The 19,689-nt window shown below is 40.5% G+C and overlaps 1 protein-coding gene across 22 annotated transcripts in view; it reads left to right on the plus strand.

Annotated features, from left to right (window-relative positions):
* tspoap1 (TSPO associated protein 1) overlaps positions 1-19,689 on the plus strand; it is a 76,570-nt gene that overhangs the window by 42,820 nt on the left and 14,061 nt on the right. For 13 of the 22 annotated variants that reach the window (XM_026182657.1, XM_026182640.1, XM_026182643.1 and 10 more), the window contains 16 exons: positions 3,445-3,609; positions 8,949-9,032; positions 9,174-9,263; positions 9,393-9,515; positions 9,602-9,706; positions 9,943-9,993; positions 10,757-10,789; positions 12,791-12,971; positions 13,440-13,544; positions 13,967-14,172; positions 16,485-16,591; positions 16,681-16,790; positions 16,876-17,751; positions 18,580-18,606; positions 18,793-18,944; positions 19,046-19,519. In XM_026182657.1, the coding sequence (XP_026038442.1) occupies positions 3,445-3,609; positions 8,949-9,032; positions 9,174-9,263; positions 9,393-9,515; positions 9,602-9,706; positions 9,943-9,993; positions 10,757-10,789; positions 12,791-12,971; positions 13,440-13,544; positions 13,967-14,172; positions 16,485-16,591; positions 16,681-16,790; positions 16,876-17,751; positions 18,580-18,606; positions 18,793-18,944; positions 19,046-19,519 (2,889 nt within the window). Of the gene's footprint in view, positions 1-3,444; positions 3,610-8,948; positions 9,033-9,173; positions 9,264-9,392; positions 9,516-9,601; positions 9,707-9,942; positions 9,994-10,756; positions 10,790-11,245; positions 11,267-12,790; positions 12,972-13,439; positions 13,545-13,966; positions 14,173-16,484; positions 16,592-16,680; positions 16,791-16,875; positions 17,752-18,579; positions 18,607-18,792; positions 18,945-19,045; positions 19,520-19,689 lie in introns of all 22 variants that reach the window. The other 9 variants (XM_026182642.1, XM_026182659.1, XM_026182661.1 and 6 more) reach the window with 6 other exon arrangements.

A 19,689-nucleotide genomic window follows, 5' to 3' on the forward strand; every position in this document is an offset into this window, starting at 1 on the left:
GTTCACAGCCTGTGGCTGTTAAAGAGAAGTATTTCACTGTCTTGAAGTAACAAAAAACTCCTGACTTGGATCTGGATATTTTCTAATATCTTCTTTCTACAAATATGGAAGCTCCTTATTCTAAACTGAAGTTCAGTCCGCTTGGATTATTGATCTCATATTTAATTAGACTTTTCACAGAGAGTCGGACCCCTGAAATTGTAGACATTATCAAAGGATGATTTTACTAGAGCATATGACCATTTATGATCTGCTAGTCTGTGTTATATTGAGTTTGTTTTCCCAACTGGCTCAGATAAAAACAGAGAATGTGTAACATCAGCGTTTTATTGCGGATAGCTGATATGACTACTTGCAGCAGAGATAATGTGTGCTCACTAAATGTGGGACATAACTACCCAAAGTTTTTACTTTTCAAATTTAAATTGGGCAGATGCAAACCACTGCATCTTAAAATTGGACTAGTTTGTCACCCAGAAACTCCAAGCCATGTATTTGATATAATTTCTTGCAGATGTGTTAAAAAACCCTCTAGAGAGAAATTTCCTCACTCACATCATGCCCTGATTTGATTTACTCTGTCTCTCAACGAAATATCCAGCCATAAATTTAAATAAATAAAAGTGGCTTAAGATAAGTAGCATTTCTTCGCTTAGGTGGTTGGATTGAAAAAACTGACGATTCTTTCCTTCACTTGTTTAAGTAAATACGATGCTCAGAGGGGTTTTTTATTTTTGTTTTTTGTTGCAGGATTTACTTTTGATATTTTTTCAAACTAAATTCAGTGTTTCTCAGTTAAACAAGTGAGAATTCTCATGTATTTAATTGGAATAAAGGGCTAGAACACCTGTTATGTAATACTTACCAGGTATAATTAATACTGTTGCGTGGGTACCGCCTGCCTCTGACAAAGCATTTCATAATCATCATCATCATATGGGAAAAACCCCACAATAACACAGTAAAGAGAGCATTAATGTCTAGGGTTTGTCTCTAATTAAGTTATAGTTTTGCTGCTGTATATAGGCCAAGATGCAAAGACTCCCTGGGCTGAGTTGACCTATCCTCTTAATTGTCTGTATAATAGAGACCGAAACTCAACACCATATCTAAGCAAAATCTCTAAAACAAGAACAGCCTGTTAGGTCATAGTAAGTTTTGTTAGGTTAGTGTGTTGGCATATAAACCTTTGAAATGATTCATAATAGCCTAAGCTGTGCTCTAATGCTCTCTGTCAGTCTGACAGCCGCTTTATTCCCCACAACAGTGCATAAATGTGGCATTATGTAATATTCGCCTCTCTGTGCTCATTCGCCAAAACCATGTCAGAATTATATCACACATCGCATGAACTCTTATTATATTTGCTTTGAACCATCATCTCTTTAGATAAAGGCTTGCTCTTTTAGGGAGCTTGACCTGTATTTTAAAAATAATGTAAACCTCCTGATTTATCACTGTAAACAACATTTTTTTCATGAAAACACCGCAAACACAGTCACTACTTTTGATAAAGTGTGTTGTTTAATAATGAAAGAGTAGAGTTCAGGTATGTAGCATGCAAGCACAAGTGGACTATTATGTTAAAAAAAAGTTGATAGAAGAGTTAGAGTGTACCTCACCCACCATGCTGTATGGCTGCCAGGTTGTAGCAGAAACTCCACACACTTATTAAGCCAACCCACTGAATGGGCGTGTACTCCTGCAAGCTAATTACAAATGACAAGAAGACTGACTAGTTTAATTATGTCAGACCAGTTACAAAGATGGGAATTTTGCCAGGATGATGGGATCATCTAGCCTGTCCTCACTTGAGAGGGTCATGATGGGATGTTAAATGACCACCAAAAGGAACAAGGCAAACAAAAAACAGCAGCGAGCCTATTTAAAGCCCTCTTTCCTGGGCACTTTTTTTGACCGGGGGCCAATGGATTTAGTGCCTCCTGCTGGCCTTTCGTCACCACTACTAACACCATCTGGCCTTGTATCCAACAGATAAACCAGGGGTGGCTTTGCTTAACTTCACAGGCATGCCACTGATTAGATTCTGTCACAATGACTTTTGAACCCCATAGTCTGTATCCACCGTGCAGCCTGAACGGCTTCTTTAAAAAAAAATAAAAGGTGGGGGAAACTAATAGTGTGGTGTCAGAATGCTATTTTCATGCTGCAGATGATGGTGTTGATGCTATGAAATGAGTATCTTGATGTCTAGTATCCAGTAGAGAGAATCAGCTGCTTTATACAAAAAAGAGCTGTCTCCAGTTTAGAAGACTTATTCCGTTACTGGCATGTTGTTTTTAGTGACAGCTTGTGTTTTCTAAAAATAATGTTGACTGCATACAGCTGCCAGAAGACAATACTTCTAGTCATTCAAGGCGAAGGTCCTATCATAATCTTGTCATAGTTCTTAGTGAAACTACAACAGGAACGCTTCTGTTCATGATGGACGAGTCTGGAGATCATTTGGTTTCAGTTTTAGCTCACTTTCTTTGTTATCGTATGCAGCGGTTGTGGGTAAGTCACCCTTATCTCATTTGAATAGTTTCTTAACATAATAAGGTCCAAGAGCATCTTCATCTTGTGAATATACTACCACATCATTCTTCTCTAGAGACAGCTGATGCAAACTTTGCACAAATCAAAAGCAAAAACACTTTTTTTCAAACAGAATCTTACACACACACACACACACACACACACACATATATATATATATATATATATAAGAGAGAGAGAGAGATATATGGTATAGATCTTACTGTTTTTTGTGGCTGTAAATGTTTTTCATACAGCATATGAATTCCTGAAGTAGTCTGCTGATCCCCAGGTGAATCCTATCTTAAACTGGTACGTCTAATGTCTATAGTAATAGTCTTCCAGTGTAAAAGCAAAGAGATTGTAAAGGAGAGATCCCTTTTGCTGCACGTGGCAGAGCGCCTTTGATCCTGTTATTGGGTCCTGGCCTTGGCTACACTAGCACAGTTCTCTAGGCATAAGTAGGTTTGCTCTAAAATTAGATACTGATTCCCAACTCTTAACCTTTAACCAGTGTTAGCCTGTCCCCCCCACCTGGATATTCATTAGAAGGATCATACAGTGTATGAGGATAAATATGTGACTGTTTCAGAAGTGTAACCTGCTGTGAAACAGTCCAGTCATTGCACGCAGCCTAATTAGATAGGACAGCCTTCCCGCTAGTCTTGTTGGAAGCCAGAGGGAATCCCCCTGGATTACTCATTGATTGTAGATGGAACACTGGGAAGGAGGCTTGTTAATAATCCCTGTTTCACAGTGGGGGATGCGAGTGTAAAGGTTACTTAACAGTTGACAGTTATACATTTGCTCCCCATTCTGTAGCTGTGTCAGAACTGTATTTTTTCTTCTTCTTTTTCTATTTTTTTACTTTTACATGTAAAGTGAATGATTCCTCCTGTCTCTCAGGTTGTAGGAGAGACCCCGTGTGTGGTATTAGATGAAGCTCCATCCAGGTCTGAGAGAGCTCCCGGAGAAGAGGAGTCGGGGCTGCGAGTGACGCCCATACTGGGCCTTAGCCCGCCCCCCTCCCATAAGGAGGAAAACACAGAGAAGCAGCATCTACAGTTTCTGGTAAGTGAAGAGGACTGTAGTTTTCATTTCCCTTTTCTCAGACCAATCATTACACTGTAAATTAAGGGACACTTTACTCCACCAGCAAGCCTTTTCTGTTGCAAATGTCAGTTTACTGTCTTAATGAAGATGGGAAATCTTAACAAAGCAGTTTGTATTTAATAACCTGCTAAATATTCATCATGTTCAAATGCTATGTGCATAATAGAGCTGCTTGCTGATATTTAAGAGTTAGTAATACAGACTGTTATTAGATGTCACCTGAATGGCTTTCAAGTCATTCCCTGTCTCCAAAGTCATTCTTACACACCTCCCTTTGGCTAAATCTACATATTGAGTGTAATTATAGGGAGGGTTCTATGTTTGTATTTTTATTTGAAACTGAAGCAAGGATATCAGTGCTGTGACTGAGCTGACTTCCACTGAAGGAAAATTTACAGTCAGATTTGTTATGTAATGCTGGGATTATTTTGATCTTGTCCTTTGGAAAAGTAGCACATCACCCTTTCTGATGCTTCAAGTAGGATACAAAGCATAAATAGACCTTATTTCCTTCAGCTCTGCATTTTTTCTCAGAATAAAAAATGCAATATATTGGACAAAAAACATCAGATAAGTTACATGTGATATATCAGGAACAGCTGAAGGCAATTTCATTACCTTTGACACAAACATTTACTTTAATTCAACAATAAACTGATTATATTCTGTTGGTCAGTGGTCAAGATTTGCCTCACAAAACAAATCACATTTGGATGGAAACTGAATTGATGACACAAATCTTTTTTGTCCATTGATTAAATTCTTTTAAATTCATATATGTAAGTAAAGTGCAACTTGGCTGAGTTGAGTTCAGTTCACTCGTTTTCTCCACAGTGTTTTGTTTGACAAATAGCTGGTGAAGCCTTACCCCATACATAACTAGTTTCTTCATAAAGTGACTATTAGTCCAAGGAGGAAGTGGTATCTTGGCAGTGGAATATATCATAACAGCAGAGTAAACACTGAGATTGATCAGAAGGTGATCACCATGCAGGTAATATTTTTAGCTTTACTAGTGACAACAGTCAGATCACTGCTTTAGTCCAGACTGAAATATCTCGACAGATATGGAAAGGAGTGCTTTGGAATTTTCCATTGATATTGATCTTGTCCAGAGAATGAATTCCTTAGTTTGTTTTCATCTAGCTTCATCATTAAGTCATAATCTTAATTTGCTTAATGCTTTGATTTGTCACCAAATATCGCCAAAACAGATGGCAGTACTCTCAGGCTGAGCTGTTCTTTGTGTTTAGTGCAAATGTTAGCATGCTAGCACTAGCACTGTCATTGAGTGCATGTTGGCATGCTAATGTAGCACTGTCATAAGTGCACTACTGTGCATTAAGAAGAACACACAGGCCTGCTTGGATGGTAGCAGATTTTGTTTTAAAGAGAATTTAATCTTTAGCCTGCAGGCCTGTAGATCCTGTTTGACTATGAAGTATTTGCATACAATTAATAACACATTGGCCGTAGGTCCTCCTTAAATGCTGAATTTCCTTCATTATCATCATCATCATCTTCTGTGTCAATTACTGGTGCAGATATCTTTATTTGTTTAGAAGGTAAATACCTGGGCTGTAAGCTCTTTTACTCTCTGGTTTATGTTGTTTTTTTATGATTGGTTTTATTGTACTGACTTTGGTGGTGATGTATTGTATTGCTATTCAAGTGTGTGTGTGTGTGTGTGTGTGTGTGTGTGTGTGTGTGTGTGTGTGTGTGTGTGTGTGTGTGTGTGTGTGTTATATTTGTGGGGACGAACAGCCCTTATGGAGACCAAAATTCCAGTCCCCTCAAGTCTGAAGGCATTTTTGAGACTCAAAATGTGGTTTTAGTGACAGGGTTACAAGTGGGTTATGGTTATGGTAAGGGTAAGTGGCTAGGGAAAGCATTATGTCAATTAGATGTCCCCACAAGATATGATTACATGACATGTGTGATTGTTTGTTTTGTTTGTGGAGGTCACTTGTGCATGTGTCACGTGTTCACACAAGTGACAAACTTTACTTCACTTTACCTTTTAATATGTCAGTATACCAACATTCCTTAAGTGCTGCATGGATTGTTCTGCCATTCATCAGAGAACATTTTTAAACCTGCTATCTGCTACCTTTTTGAAAATATGTCATTGATAAGCTATTGGTTTAAAGTTGGGTAACATTCCTGTCCCTGTGATGGTTTTCACTCTTTTCTTCTTTGGGAAGCCTCGTGTGATTATCAGCCTGGACTATTCCTCCTCAGCCAGAAGACTGAGGATGACAAAGAGTCATCTTTGTCAGCCAACATTTGGCTATAATGTTTACATTCAGCTCAACTGTTATTGCACACTCATCTCAGAGTGTTAATGGCAGGACTGTGCATTCACTGTGTTTGTCCTGACTCGAACAATTTCATCTTAGTCTCAGCTGAACCAAGGAGGTGCTTCCAGGTTTCACCGGACTTCTTTTCGTGTTGTTTAGCAAAGTTTAAACATTGCAGTTGTGTGCCATAGAGCAAACAAGCCTTTCTTTTCTTGGAGACTGTCTTAGGAGGCTGATGTGACAGAAACTCAGATTTCATTGATAATTCCTCTTCCAAACTGTTCTGTGCCATTCAAGAAGACAAGGCCTTTGAAGATATTTTTTGTTTTTGAAGCCATTCAGACTTAGATGCCATCTGATGGTTGCAGGGCTGCAGTCGGCACCAGTAACAGCCTTAATTTGGGTCGAGGATTGTCCAGTGTCTTGACAGACAGGCAATTGGATCCTCTTGCTCAGTGCTGTTGAAATTTTTTGGGGTCTTCCACTTTACTTTTTTGTTCCATAACCCTCAGGATCATTTAAGAAATTCCAAATGACTGTCTTACTGCATCTCACCTCAGCAGCAATGGCGCGCTGCGAGAGACCCTACTTATACAGTTCAACAACCTGACCACGTTCAAAAAGGGAAAGGCTTTTTGAACGTGTGACTACCTGACGTGACTACCTGACAGAAAATGACAATGAATCCACATTTTTGCACAGATTAGGCATGTGGTCCTAACCCATATGGAAAAGAAATAGTAAAAACTTATATGATTTACTCATGAAAGTGGCCACTTTCTCATCACTTTCATATATTGTTTTAGTAAGTATCCAAAACATACAAGTTTCATTTATATAATTTTTCAAGGGATCTTGTGATGGACCGAGTTGAAAAACAGGAGTCCCAGGAATTATTAGAAAAATATAGTTTCCATTTATTTAACCCCCAAAAATTATATTCACAAGAGTAATAAATGTTGAGCTCATAAAAGAGGTCAAAGAAACAAAACTGAACTCCAGCAACAACTGCAAACTTAACAGACCAAATGACTGCTCAAACATACATAATTGACCTAAACATGAAATGACATACAAGGGTATATATAATGGCTGATCAGACCATTGTGACACATGAGGGGGTAACAAACAAACACAATCATAAATCACAAACAATGCAGTACAATCTAGTTTGTTAATAAACTAAACACTAAAGAAGAAAATCAAAAAACCTCATTAAACCCTAAATATTTAATTAAATACAAATACTTTGTTTTTAAAGTAAAGAAAACACACATTCCCCCCTTCAGCAGGAAGTGGTGGTGTAGTCCAATTATCTTCCTTCATATTTAATGGTTTCAAACCCTGGCTACCATCTTTTGTCCAGCAACTCCCAGGGATGATGGCAGGTAAGAAATAAAAAGACAAAGGTTAGTCAGAAAGCAAAGAAATGAAGTAGTATGAATACATAAGTAAACTAAATGTGCGTGCTTACAAATAGAACCAATGTATCCAAACCAATCAATAAAGTTATTGGCAACTAAAATATATTACTATGTTCAAATGAAGAATGAAAATACAAAAGTTACCGACTTTAGAGTGTGGCCACGGGTTTGGCCATCACAGATCTTTATCTGTTTTCACTCTTGTATGCTTTTCATACAAGTTTCACACAAGACAGATACAAACTTTATAAGATTTATATATATCTTTTCCATATGGGAAACTTTTGATCAGCTGTAAAACAGCCAGTTTCATTCAATAAATTGCATGCTCAAAAAATGTTTTCTCTCACTCCCATTTCTTCTTGTTGCATGTTGAAGCCCTACTTTGAACATTGTTAAGATGCAACCATGCAAAATATGATTTTATTTTGCCATTTTTCAACTGGTCTTAAACTTTTGATTGGGACTGTACAAAAAAAGCAATAAGTATCATATTATGTTATGAGTTGTGTTATCCTAATAAGATAATTAACAGTGAAATAAGATAGATGTTGGGTCCATGTTTTACAAAACTTTATTTTCTTCCCCCTTATTGTCAAATTGATCCTTGAACTTTAGATGAAGTGACCTCTGCACAGGAAAGAATTTTTGTGATCTTTCTAGTTTAACAGAGTGACACAGGCAACTTAATCTGTTTTGATCAGGTAACATTCTCTGAAAGGATGATCTTGCTAATATCATTATTTTTAGAGTGAAAAAGGACCCCGTGCTGAAGAATAAATTCCCCTCCTTGTCACATTGTTGCATCTGTTTTTCAAAATAAAAGTCTTGTTTTCTTCATATTTATAATGTGTGGCATAGCTGTTTTAAATATTCTAATGGAAGTTACAAAGGAACAAAAGTGTGAATCAAAGGATACCTGCGGTAGTCTTCACCATGGAGACAAGACATTTAGTGTGACAATGAAGCTCAGTGAGAAATGTTTTTGTAATGTGACCATGTTGTATTTGAATTCCACACAGTACAATCAGATGTGGTAGTTTAGCTTCCCAGCTGTAATGTGACTGTTAATCAGGCCTTCAAAAGAACGCAACTCAAACACAATCAAGAAAATCAGAGCACAGGTTGTAGTTTAATTATCTTTATTGTCTTGCTGTGTCATCCCTGGTGAGAGTACAGTGTCTCTTCCAGTCAGCTGCTGGTGGTCTGCAATTAGCCTCTGTCCTGTAGCTCCCACATCACAAACACAGGGGTAATGCTTGATTGAGGTCCTGGAGCCACAGTGAAATAAGCTGATTTCTCCTATGCTGCTCCTGCATGTAAGCTGCATTTAGAATAATTAAAGGATGCTAAGCTTTGTAATGCCTCATTGCTGTCCTGTCAGAGGTCACTATGGAAACTGCAAGGATTGTATCCCATTTTGCAAAATGTACATGATGCAAATGATTCCTATTTATTGTTATGTTTTTGTATGATATATTATGTGCATTTTGAGAGTTTTAGTTTAAAGCCTGACCTGAGTTTCCAAATTAAAGATTAAGTGTAACTATCCTTGTTTTTTCTCTTGTTTCAGGAAAGTGAACTGAGCAAGAAAAGAAAAGAATGTGAAAATCTTGAGCATGAAGTAAAGAAGCGACAGAAGAGATGTCTGGATTTGGTAAGTGAACCTTGTGCTCCATTGTTTCCTTCTGTCATACTCTCTTTAAAGCACAGCTGCGATGGACATAATGACAGCAGAGGGGTAGACGTGGATTTCCGCATGTTTGTATGAGTGTGGTTTTGTGTTTTTCTGGAACAGGAGAGCCAGCTTGAGGATGAGCGAGGCAAAAATGAGCAACTAAAGGAGGAGGCAGATCTCCTCAGGAGGAAGGCACAGCTGCTCGACCAGGTCGGTGACGCTGCTCGAGATATATAGGTTTTATTTTGTGTATAAAAATCATGTTTTTGGTCATCATCACTGACAGTTGTGATAACCAATCTTAATGCTATGATGGGATAACCTGCTGCTATTTCCCAGACTCGGGCTGAGAATGAGGAGCTGAGGGAAGATCTCTCTGAAGTGACCGCTCAACGCAATTCAGTTCTCGAGGAGAACCAGAGACTCCGTGCCAAACTGGAGAACCTAGAGCAGGTCCTAAAGGTACTATCTGAGTCAGATGCTTGGTGCGCTATTGTCAGTTTTGCTCCTTAGTGTCCCTGCTGATAAACTCTTTTCCTTCTGAACAGCATATGCGAGAGGTCGCCGAGCGAAGGCAGCAGCTGGAATTGGAACATGAGCAAGCACTGGCTATCCTTAAGTTCAAACAGGATGAAATCAAAAGGTTACAGCGGGTAAGAAATACAGCCTTGAGTTTTGGGGGGTTTTTTTGGTTTCGATCTTGCTAAAGTCATGCTCTCATAGCCTGTGGGTTACTTTCAGTGTAGTTAAGAAAAATGGGGCACTTTGTCCAGCAGGGGGCAACCTTTGGGCACCAATAAAGAATTTTATCAGTGCTGCTTGCTATGCTGTGAAAGTGAATTTTATGATGAAAGTTTACCGTGAATTGAATGTTTTTTTTAATCATCAGGCTCAGTTATTCGCCAAGAGGGAGCATGAAGGAGTGGTTCAGATGCTGGAGGTGAGTGTATGTGACACTATTATGTCTGCACGGGGAAGCACAAAAGCAAGTAAAACAACTCTGTGCCAGACCACGCTTTTGTACTGCCAGACTGCATAGCCCTGAGGTGCTTTCAAGCATTTAGGAGGACTTAGGATCAAATCCAAAGCTGGCAGTGTCCCACAAAAGAGTGAAGCATTAAAGAGTAACAAGAAAAAATGTCTCTATGTGACATACACTAATGTATTCCTTTCAGCTTAAATTCACTGAATAAAGTGTTTCTGTCTTTTAAAACAGAGCAAAATTCTCACCAGGTTTTTAGTAGGTTTAAAGACATTTCATTCTTTTTTTAGTAGGTCAAAAGACGATTCATTCTTCTAAAGAAGCCTGGAATTATAATTTACTGGGATCTTTATTCTTATCTAAACACCTGGCTGAGAAGCTGTGGCAGAAAGTACTTATATTTTTGTAGCTCTAGTAGGCCTGAAAACCGTTTGAACAGATGGCTCTTCTGCTGCTTTGTGACGTTTGTGCTTGCTCTCTGTGTCAGCGTAAGAATTCAAAATGAATCCAGATAGCAGATGACAGTTGAAATCCCCCTGCCTCTGATTGGCTGCTGATGCTGAACATTAAAAAAAAAGAAACTAAAAAAGGAGGGAAAAAATCAAAAATGTCATCATCCACAGTTGATGACTTTACATTCCTGTTGTCTGTGTTCCTTATTTCTCACGGTTCATTTTGCTGCGAGAGTTTGTTACTTAAAGCAGTGTGTATTTTATTTTAGGAGTTGACTCAGCTCGTGTTGCGGAGAGAGCTGGTAGAGTATAGTTGCTCTGTTTTCAAAATGCCTAGTTTCCTTCCTCTTGGCTGTGTTTCTCTCACTTTCTGTCTGTATTTAAACCAAAGCATCACAGGAGAAAGTCTCTTTCCCTCCCAAGAGCCCATGTTTTACTTGCCAACAAAACACCCAGCCTTACTCACTCTGTTAAAAAACAGTTTTTGCTAGATTATGAGAGGGGGGTGTGTGTGTGTGTGTGTGTGTGTGTGTGTGTGTGTGTGTGTGTGTGTGTGTGTGTGTGTGTGTGTGTGGGCTGCTATGGGCTGAGAGACATTCTAGTGATTCTGGCTTGTGAGCGGATTTCCTTGCTGACCTGGACTCTGACTGCTGTGTTTCTACTCTATTAATATTTAATTTAGTCTTTTCCAGTTTCAGTGCTTCACACACATGCATTTGCATCTTTTCTTTGTGCTTTGTGCCTTTTTTGCTAAGCAGAGTACACTGGACTGCATGCAGGTATTTCTTGAACCTCGTGTTCAAGAGCTTTTTATCTTCTCCTCAACAGGACCTCCACCCAGCCCTGGTCCTTAGAACCACCAAAACCCCAGTTGCTTTTATTTAGTTCCTTGAAATTGATGGAACTCTATTCAACATTAATTAGTGTAAAACAGCCCCTCAGAAATGCTTCACTTGTGAACAGTTGCTCATCTGAGGCTGTTGCGTTTCTCTTTTATTTATTTATTTTTTTTATGGTTACCGATTTGCATTTAAATCAGGTCATTCATATGGGGTGTAGGGTTAGGGGTTAGTGTATGTGTATAACACATTTATCACTCCCAGCTGCACTGACAGCACTTACTACAATTATCGGGTTGTTTAATCTTATTCCATGTACGCAAATAGTCTCATTGCCATTTAGATTAGATTAGATAAAACTTTATTAATCCCTCGGGTGGGTTCCTCCGGGAAATTTGGTAAATTTCTGATAGTATTCATCTGAGGTTTTACAAATGATTTGCGTCAGTGTTTTAATACTCATTACCCCCCAGCTCAGTGCAGCTAGATAAGAATCGACTACAGGCTTTGCGTAGGTGAGCACTAACAGGAAATGTTGTTCAGACACTTTCGTGTGAAGGCTTTTGTCAGATCAGCCTGCCAGGAAACTCCCACCGCAACCGGAAGTGAAATCAGCTACATTTAGAAACCCAGTAAGACAGAAGCAAGTAGTGTTCTGCCAAATTACCCCGCTGTCATAAAAGTGATTGCAAGCCGAGTGTTAAATGGAAGCAACATGTAACACCTCATAAATACTTTACTCCAGTTTCCCCTCCCCCTTTGCCTGCCTCCCTTTTTCCTTTCCATTTACCCAGCCAGTCTTTGTCATTTGTCTTTGCAGATTCTAACAAATGATGTAGGGACTTGTAACATTGTCTGTCTTGCAGAAACCCATATTTGCGTTGTGGATTACGTTATTTCATGCATTCATTTGTGTTTGCCACATTTTGTTGTCCTATTTGTCCATCTTTCAAAACAGTCATAAACATAAGAAATCAGATGTATCAAAAGTAAATGGCCTGCATTTGTATAGCGCTTTAATTAGTCCCTAAGGACCCCAAAGCGCTTCACACTACATTCAGTCATTCACCCATTCACACACACATTCACACACTGGTGGCCCTAATCATAAAAAGCTTTTCCATAGTTTCTAAGGAAATTGATTTAATTGCATTGAAGGTTTCTGCAGGACACTGACGGTGATAGATTGCTGATTAAAAGGAAAAATCCACCTTACCGCTCACATCCCAACATTCACACACTGTACTGCTAACTTAGGCAAAGCTCATTCGCTTGTAGACATCAGGTTAAAGTGTGTCCAGAAGAAACCTAAAGTATGGTAACACATCACACAGTTCCACCTGAAATGACCTGGTTAACAAATTGAGGACATCACATCTAATAGTGTTGAAAGGTGGATTTTCTCTCACACAAGTCACACTGGCACTGTTTGTGTGCATTATATTGGTTCTGCCTTCTGTGTAGTCGAAGGTACGAGAGCTGGAGGAGAAATGTCGAAGCCAGAGCGAACAGTTTGGCCTGCTGTCCCAAGAGTTGGAGAAGTTTCGAATGCAGGCCTCAAAGGTGGACCTGGCCAGCTCTAGCCTCCTCAACAACCCCACCCTGTCGGTTCTGACCAACGGGGTGGGCCTGACTACAGAGCGAGGTAAGTGGTTGCTTCACTTCACTTGCTTAATGACCAACAGGAAAATCAAACAACCTGACTTACTATGTCTTGTTTCAAGATAATTTGCCAAATCATTGTTTAACAATAATTTTGCTTTCATGTTATAGAATCGTAGTTGGTGTAGTGGACACAGATGATGGCTTGGTAAAGAGCACTGAGCCACTTATAGAAAAGAGTTCTTTAAAATTATCCATATATATAATGATCAGGAATGCATCTCTCCAGATTTTAATTTCGAGATATTTTATCATTGACTTCTGAACAATAAGGACACAATACACAATACCCAGTCCTTCTTCTTAATGTGACATTCTCTCTTTTTCCACCTTTGTGTGTTATAATGTAACCTCAATCCCAGCAGCAACAAATACATAGTGCAAATCTAGACCAACTCTTTCCTACTGTGTATATCCAACCCTTTTCTCTTACAATGTTCATGTGTTTTAGACTGCACTGGTGGCTCATGGGATATGGTGACTCTAGGTGAAATAGCCTTTTGGAGTCTCGAGGGAGGTGACACTGTCTCCTGCCCCGAGGGCAATGACCCACTTGGTATGCCCGCCGTCTCTGTTACTCATAATATGTGTTGGACAGTGTTACAAAAGCACCGCATGCGTTGACCTGTCATCTTACCTGCACGGTCACCGTTAACAGTCCAGCACCGTAACAGAGCTGATCTGTTACTCTCACCATAGCATGAGACAGTCAGTGTGTGGAGCATGGAGCACGTTAAGTCTCTTAACAGTCCTCGTGTGAAACATGTTGTCTTTATAGTGTGACCACTGACAGATGGAGATAGGACTTTTTTTCCTTCCTCTTTTTAATCAGCCATGTTCAGGCCTTGAGCCCCCTGCATGTCAACCAGTGACTTCACATGCCTAGCTGCTCGTGGATTCAACCAGGTTATGCAGTAAGAGGGCTGATGTATGTTCACTAGATGGTGGATTATCCTCTGCCTCTCTCTCTCTTGCTAGATGTGGCCACTGCACTACGCATGGGGGCTACCCCTCATGCTGCAGGGCTATCCAGGGTGGAGCGATCGCCTGTCACCAAGCATCGAGAGCTGCCCACCATCAGCGTCAGCAAGTCAGGCTCTTCCTCTAGCAAGTCAGAGACCACGCACCTCATGCCCAAGTCTGACACCCATCTCAGTCCGCACAAATCAAGCCCAACTCACGAGGTACCAGCAGTGAAGACGATGTGTAGTACATCACTTTTTTCTCAAATCAGAAAAAATGCTTTCATGCATTTTGTGTTTTTTTGTTTATTTTATACATGGTTCATATATTAATGGTAATATGATATAAATATGTGAAATTTCAACACAGTCTTACATGAAATATAATTTATAGTTATACAGTAAAGTTGTTTTAAAGCTGACACCATTAGCTAATGTGGCTGCTACATTTGAAAACCACCATCTGTATCTAGTAAGTTAGCCTAACGGTTGATAGGTTAGTTTGAAGTAGAGCTACCACAAACGATTATTTTGATAGTCGACTAGTCACCGATTATTTTTGCGATTAGTCGACTAATCAGATCATCATCCATTGGACGTAAAACGTACAGCTTATTGCACCAGCAGCATCTGCTCTTATATAACTATCATTAGCTTACAGCTTTAAGTGTTTAAGGTATGTGCTAACTAAAAATAAAGACAAGATGATAGTTTATAAAATTTGAATGAAATTTGCAGATTGTTTCGGTGAAGTTTAATAAACTCCTTGCTATCTAAAATATAACAGGACACCGGAGTAAATTCTCGAGCATCTCACACTTCTGATAATCAGCTGTCTGCTTGACGTTTATTCAGCTGTGTAAAAACTTTAATCTCAGCCAAACCGATTTACTCAGGAACAAATAAAATACTAAAAAAAGCCAAACAATAACATGTTTAAGTTATCTAAGTGACTCATATATATTTAACCTAAGTAGCGAAAGACGGCGGTGGGTTTGAAAACGATTTGCCGGGAGTCCGGTGTTCTCAAGGCTCTAGTTAGCCTAGCCCCCGGCTAACTATCGAGCTAGTGGGTAACAGACGTCTCCGAAAACGTCGGCGCGCTTTTGAAAATATGTGGTGTCTTGATAAACTGAGCAGATATTTGAGGTTTACACAGCTACATTCTCGCCTGAAAATATGTTAAACGTTTATTTTGTGACCCAGAAAGAATAATAAGAGTAACATTAAAACTAACTAGCTGCCGCCATTGTTGGAAACTGCGCTGGGCCGCGCTATGAATTCTGGGAAACTGCTTCTTCTTCTTCGGGGTTTAACGGCAGCTGGCATCCTTGTACATGCTGTGCTGCCATCTTCTGTTCCAGTCCGTTATTACACTCTTAAATCCTGCCACTTATTCCTGCGTCTTTTGTAATCTTACAAAGCTTCAAACGACGCGTCGACTATTAAATCAGTCGTCGACGATTTTGATAGTCGACGTAATCGTGACTAGTCGACTAATCGTGGCAGCCCTAGTTTGAAGCACTTCATCTCTTCATCCTGATATTCTCCTTCTTTGTTTCGGCACACATGAAAGCAGATCGAGATTACTACACTGTTTGCATGGATTTAATGGATTAAAAAGCTCTCCTTAAACTTGTTGTCATCTCACGTTAGTGCACACTGTAACAGAAGAGTCCAGTGGAGTATTTTGGTTTTGCTCCAAAATATTTAGCATGTTTGTCCTGCCGTTGTGTGGTCCTGCATGCTATGCAGCCTGGTGGTCTTTTTATCCAGTCACTCGACTGCATACAATCAATAGAGCTCATATTTAGTGAGATAATCCACTCAGCTCTGTGGATTATAAAGGGTATACAGTAGTTGTTTGTGATTATCCTTAAAAAGTGCTGTTATTTCTTGCAGGTAGCCATTTATACCAGGTATTAACTAGCTCTGTAGTAGTTCTGTTCCTGTTTGTATTCAATAAAAAGGGCAAAAAGTCACTCGCAAACAAAGTGATTTTCTTTGCAGTCATTTCCAAACAGGCATGGCTTTATCTTGTGGCCTTTTAAGATAATATGTGTAAAGCATATCATACTCGTGAAATGTGCTCTCCTTTTGGCAAGAAAATCAAGGACATCTTGATACAGAAGAAAGAGTTCATGCTGGCTAAAATAGGTTAAGAATTTCCACTAAAGAAATTCACTTGTTTAGGTCAGCCGCAACAATAAATGGAGTAAATTAAGCAGTAGAAACAGCTTCTAAAACACCTCTCTGTAATAAACTTTGAAAGATATCTGACCTATAGGGAAAGACTTGTTCCAGGACCATTGTGTTAGCTTGCAGAAGATTTTGATTTGTGTACGTAGCAAATTGTGGCACTTACAGCACAGTGCTTGGTCATCCTAGTTACCTCACTTTTATTGCAACTGCAGTCCTATAGATTTACTTTATTACTAAAGACTAAAAACCATTTAACTTTGCTCTTACTTTACTTTTAGCCTGTTCTTTTTAGATATGTCAGGTGACTGTCTCTCTGTTCATGCTGTTCTCAGGTGGACACAGCCAGTGAAGTAGAGGAGTTGGACATTGACATAGCCCCAGCACCTTGCCCAGCCAGCAGAGGAGCAGCAAAGCTTCAGGTGTTTATTGCAAGATACAGGTAAGTAATTAACTAACACAGGGGTTGTTCTGGTGAACATGAAAGTATGTGATGGAAACGATTTCATGGAAAATTTTTATCTCCCCCAGCTATAATCCTTATGATGGTCCCAATGACAATCCTGAGGTGGAGCTACCACTCACTGCTGGAGAATACATCTATGTATATGGAGACATGGATGATGATGGCTTCTATGAAGGTATGGGATCTTGTCATTTTTTTGTAAATCTACAAATCTTTACTTTCCGGTCTGTAGGACAGTGTTTTATGGTGGCTCCTTTCAGGCGAACTGATGGACGGACGGAGAGGGCTGGTCCCCTCTAACTTTGTGGAACGTGTTTCAGACGACGATGTCATGAGCACTCATCACCCAGAGATGGTGGACATGTCCCATAACTCGCTGATAGACAGCAGCCTGCACAGTGCCATCCACCAGCATCGTCTCCACGTGGGTGTCAGCACCTCAGAGAGGACAGAGGCCTCTGCTGCCTCTGGCCCTGCCTCAGCCCCCTCAGATTCAGCATCAGCCTTGGCTGTCCCAGCCCCCCTCACCAACGGCCTAGACTTGGACTTGGAAGAGGTGGGAGTGGACATTGTGCCTTACCCACGTAAGCTCACCCTCATCAAGCAGCTTGCCAAGAGTATCATCATCGGCTGGGACCCTCCGTTGGTGCCGGCTGGGTGGGGCAATGTGTGGAGCTATAATGTGTATGTGGACCAGGAGCTGCGGCTCAATGTGCCCTTCGGTGCCCAGACCAAAGCAGTGCTGGAGCGGCTAGACATAAACCTCAAGGCCTATCGTGTGTCGGTCCAAAGCCTGACAGAGAAGGGTCTCTCGGACCAGCTCCGCTGCAGCATGCTGGTCGGTCGGGACGTTTCCGTGGCGCCCACGCAACTGCGCGTGGAGAGGATCACTGCTACCAATGCCAACCTGACCTGGCTGCCCAGCAACAGTAACTATGTGCACATTGTGTCCTTGAATGACGAGGAGTGTGAGCTGGTGAAGGCTGGCTGCTACTCGCTGTGCCTCAATAACCTATTGCCCAGCCTGCAGTACACGGTCAAAGTGGAGGCACGGCCACACCGCACGCCATGGGAGTTACCCGTGGAGCGACGTGAACACAGAAGTGCAACGATCACCTTCACCACACTGATGGCAGGTCAGGACTTACTCTTTTATCTTTCTGACGGCTTGTCACGATTTCCGGTATCACACGTGGTAAAAGCATTTAAGATGGACGTGTGTAAATGGAACACATGTAAGGTTCGTTCAGACTCAAAGATGGGGGTTTTTGCAGATTAATTCTATACCTCTATAAACTCAGACAAATCATCGCATATATCCAGTAAGATGATTATTTAATCTGAACTTGTATAATGAACTCAAGACCTTTCAAATCATTTTATTTGTCTGTGTTTTCCTGAATCTTTGCAACATCTTACCAGAGCTTTGGCTAGATAATTTATCAAGCCAGCTTCCTTAAGACTTTTAAGTCTAATCATATGTACATGTCACTTTGCTCTTGGCAACGTGTCCCCATCAAATTGGTGAGAGAGTTACATCATTAATGATTGTAGGGAACACCTCCCATGACTGTACTGCTGGTACAGGCAACCCAAATGAAGATGAAAATCAAGACTGTAAGCAAAATAAAGACAGTGTGAAAATGCAGCGTGAAGCAATGCATCATTTTTATATCAGTATTTCTACTGATTTCTACATTATGTTAACAGTGAAGGGAAGAGAGGTTTCAAAGATCCTGTGGATTTATTTACTCTTGTAAATAAGTAAGCTTACAATAGTATGTTAGTATAGTCACTGTTCATGCTTTGTGTTTTTAATTATGGACTCATATGAAGTTGGTACCGTTTTGCCAGGCAATCGTATTTAAGATTTCAGAAATGAACTACGCTATATAATGTATAATCATCAGTGTGATATATATTTGAGTTGCATCTCTCCAAATGATCCTTCAAATTTGCTTAAGTTCCATGCCCTCAGTCTGGGATTTCAGGTATATGGTTTTCTAGTGGCCATTAGAGTAATAGATGGCAACTTTCTTGGTAGAAACATGTCCCCATAGTAAACATTATTCCTCCTCCAAAGCTTTGTATTTTCAGTATGAGTCATTTACTCAGTCCTATGTTCAGTTTTTGACATGCTTCTCTTTATTTTGCTGTGATGTTTTAAATCTCTGCAGGCCCCCCCGATGCTCCTCTGGATGTTCAGCTGGAGCATGGTCCATCTCCTGGAATTGCTCTCATCAGCTGGCTACCAGTCACTATAGATGCTGCAGGGACCTCCAACGGAGTCCGTGTAACTGGATACACTATATATGCTGACGCAAAGAAGGCAAGAACTTCATGTCTGTTTTAAACTTAAAATTGTAATCTTGATTTTAAGACAGTATTCAGATATTTAACCAAAGTCTGATTATCGTTCTTCTATCCAAGGTGCTTGAGGTGTCTTCCCCAACAGCTGGTAGTGCCCTCCTGGGTCCCTCTCAGATCCACTCCCTGCTGGCAGCTCAGGAGCTCACTGTCCGCACCACATCCGCCCATGGGGAGTCCTGTGACTCTCTGCCGGTTAATGTGCCCTCAAAGCTGGCTGCCATCATGGCAGGCCCGGCTGTCACTGCCCCACTTCTGCCACCTCTGCCCTGTACTCCAGTAGGTCCCAGTAACCTGCCCCCTTCACCATCCTATGGAAACTCTGCTGCCAAAGTGTCCACGCTGCACAGCTCTTTGCCATCAGAGATACATATCACTGGCCTCACAGTGGAGGCTGCTGCCAACTCACCTTCTGCCCTCCGTTCAGAAGAACTCTCGTCTTCCTCATACGTGAAGGCCTGGGCCAACCCTTCATCTGCTGCTGCCTTGGCTGTTGGCGAGGTCACATTATCTGTAGCCTCCACCATTACCCCAGTGGTGAGCCATACTCTTCCATCCTCCTATATATGAGAGCCCCTTGAAGGTGATAGTAATAGATACGCAGTTTTTCAATTTCCTGTAAACAGTCTGTCATTGTTGTTTTAACCTCCTAAGACCCAAACTCTTTCATGGCATGCATTTTTAATTTCTCTTTGCTATTTGGCCTG

This window comes from Astatotilapia calliptera, chromosome 10, assembly GCF_900246225.1.
Source record: "Astatotilapia calliptera chromosome 10, fAstCal1.2, whole genome shotgun sequence".
In the NCBI taxonomy this organism is placed as follows: Eukaryota; Metazoa; Chordata; class Actinopteri; order Cichliformes; family Cichlidae; genus Astatotilapia; species Astatotilapia calliptera.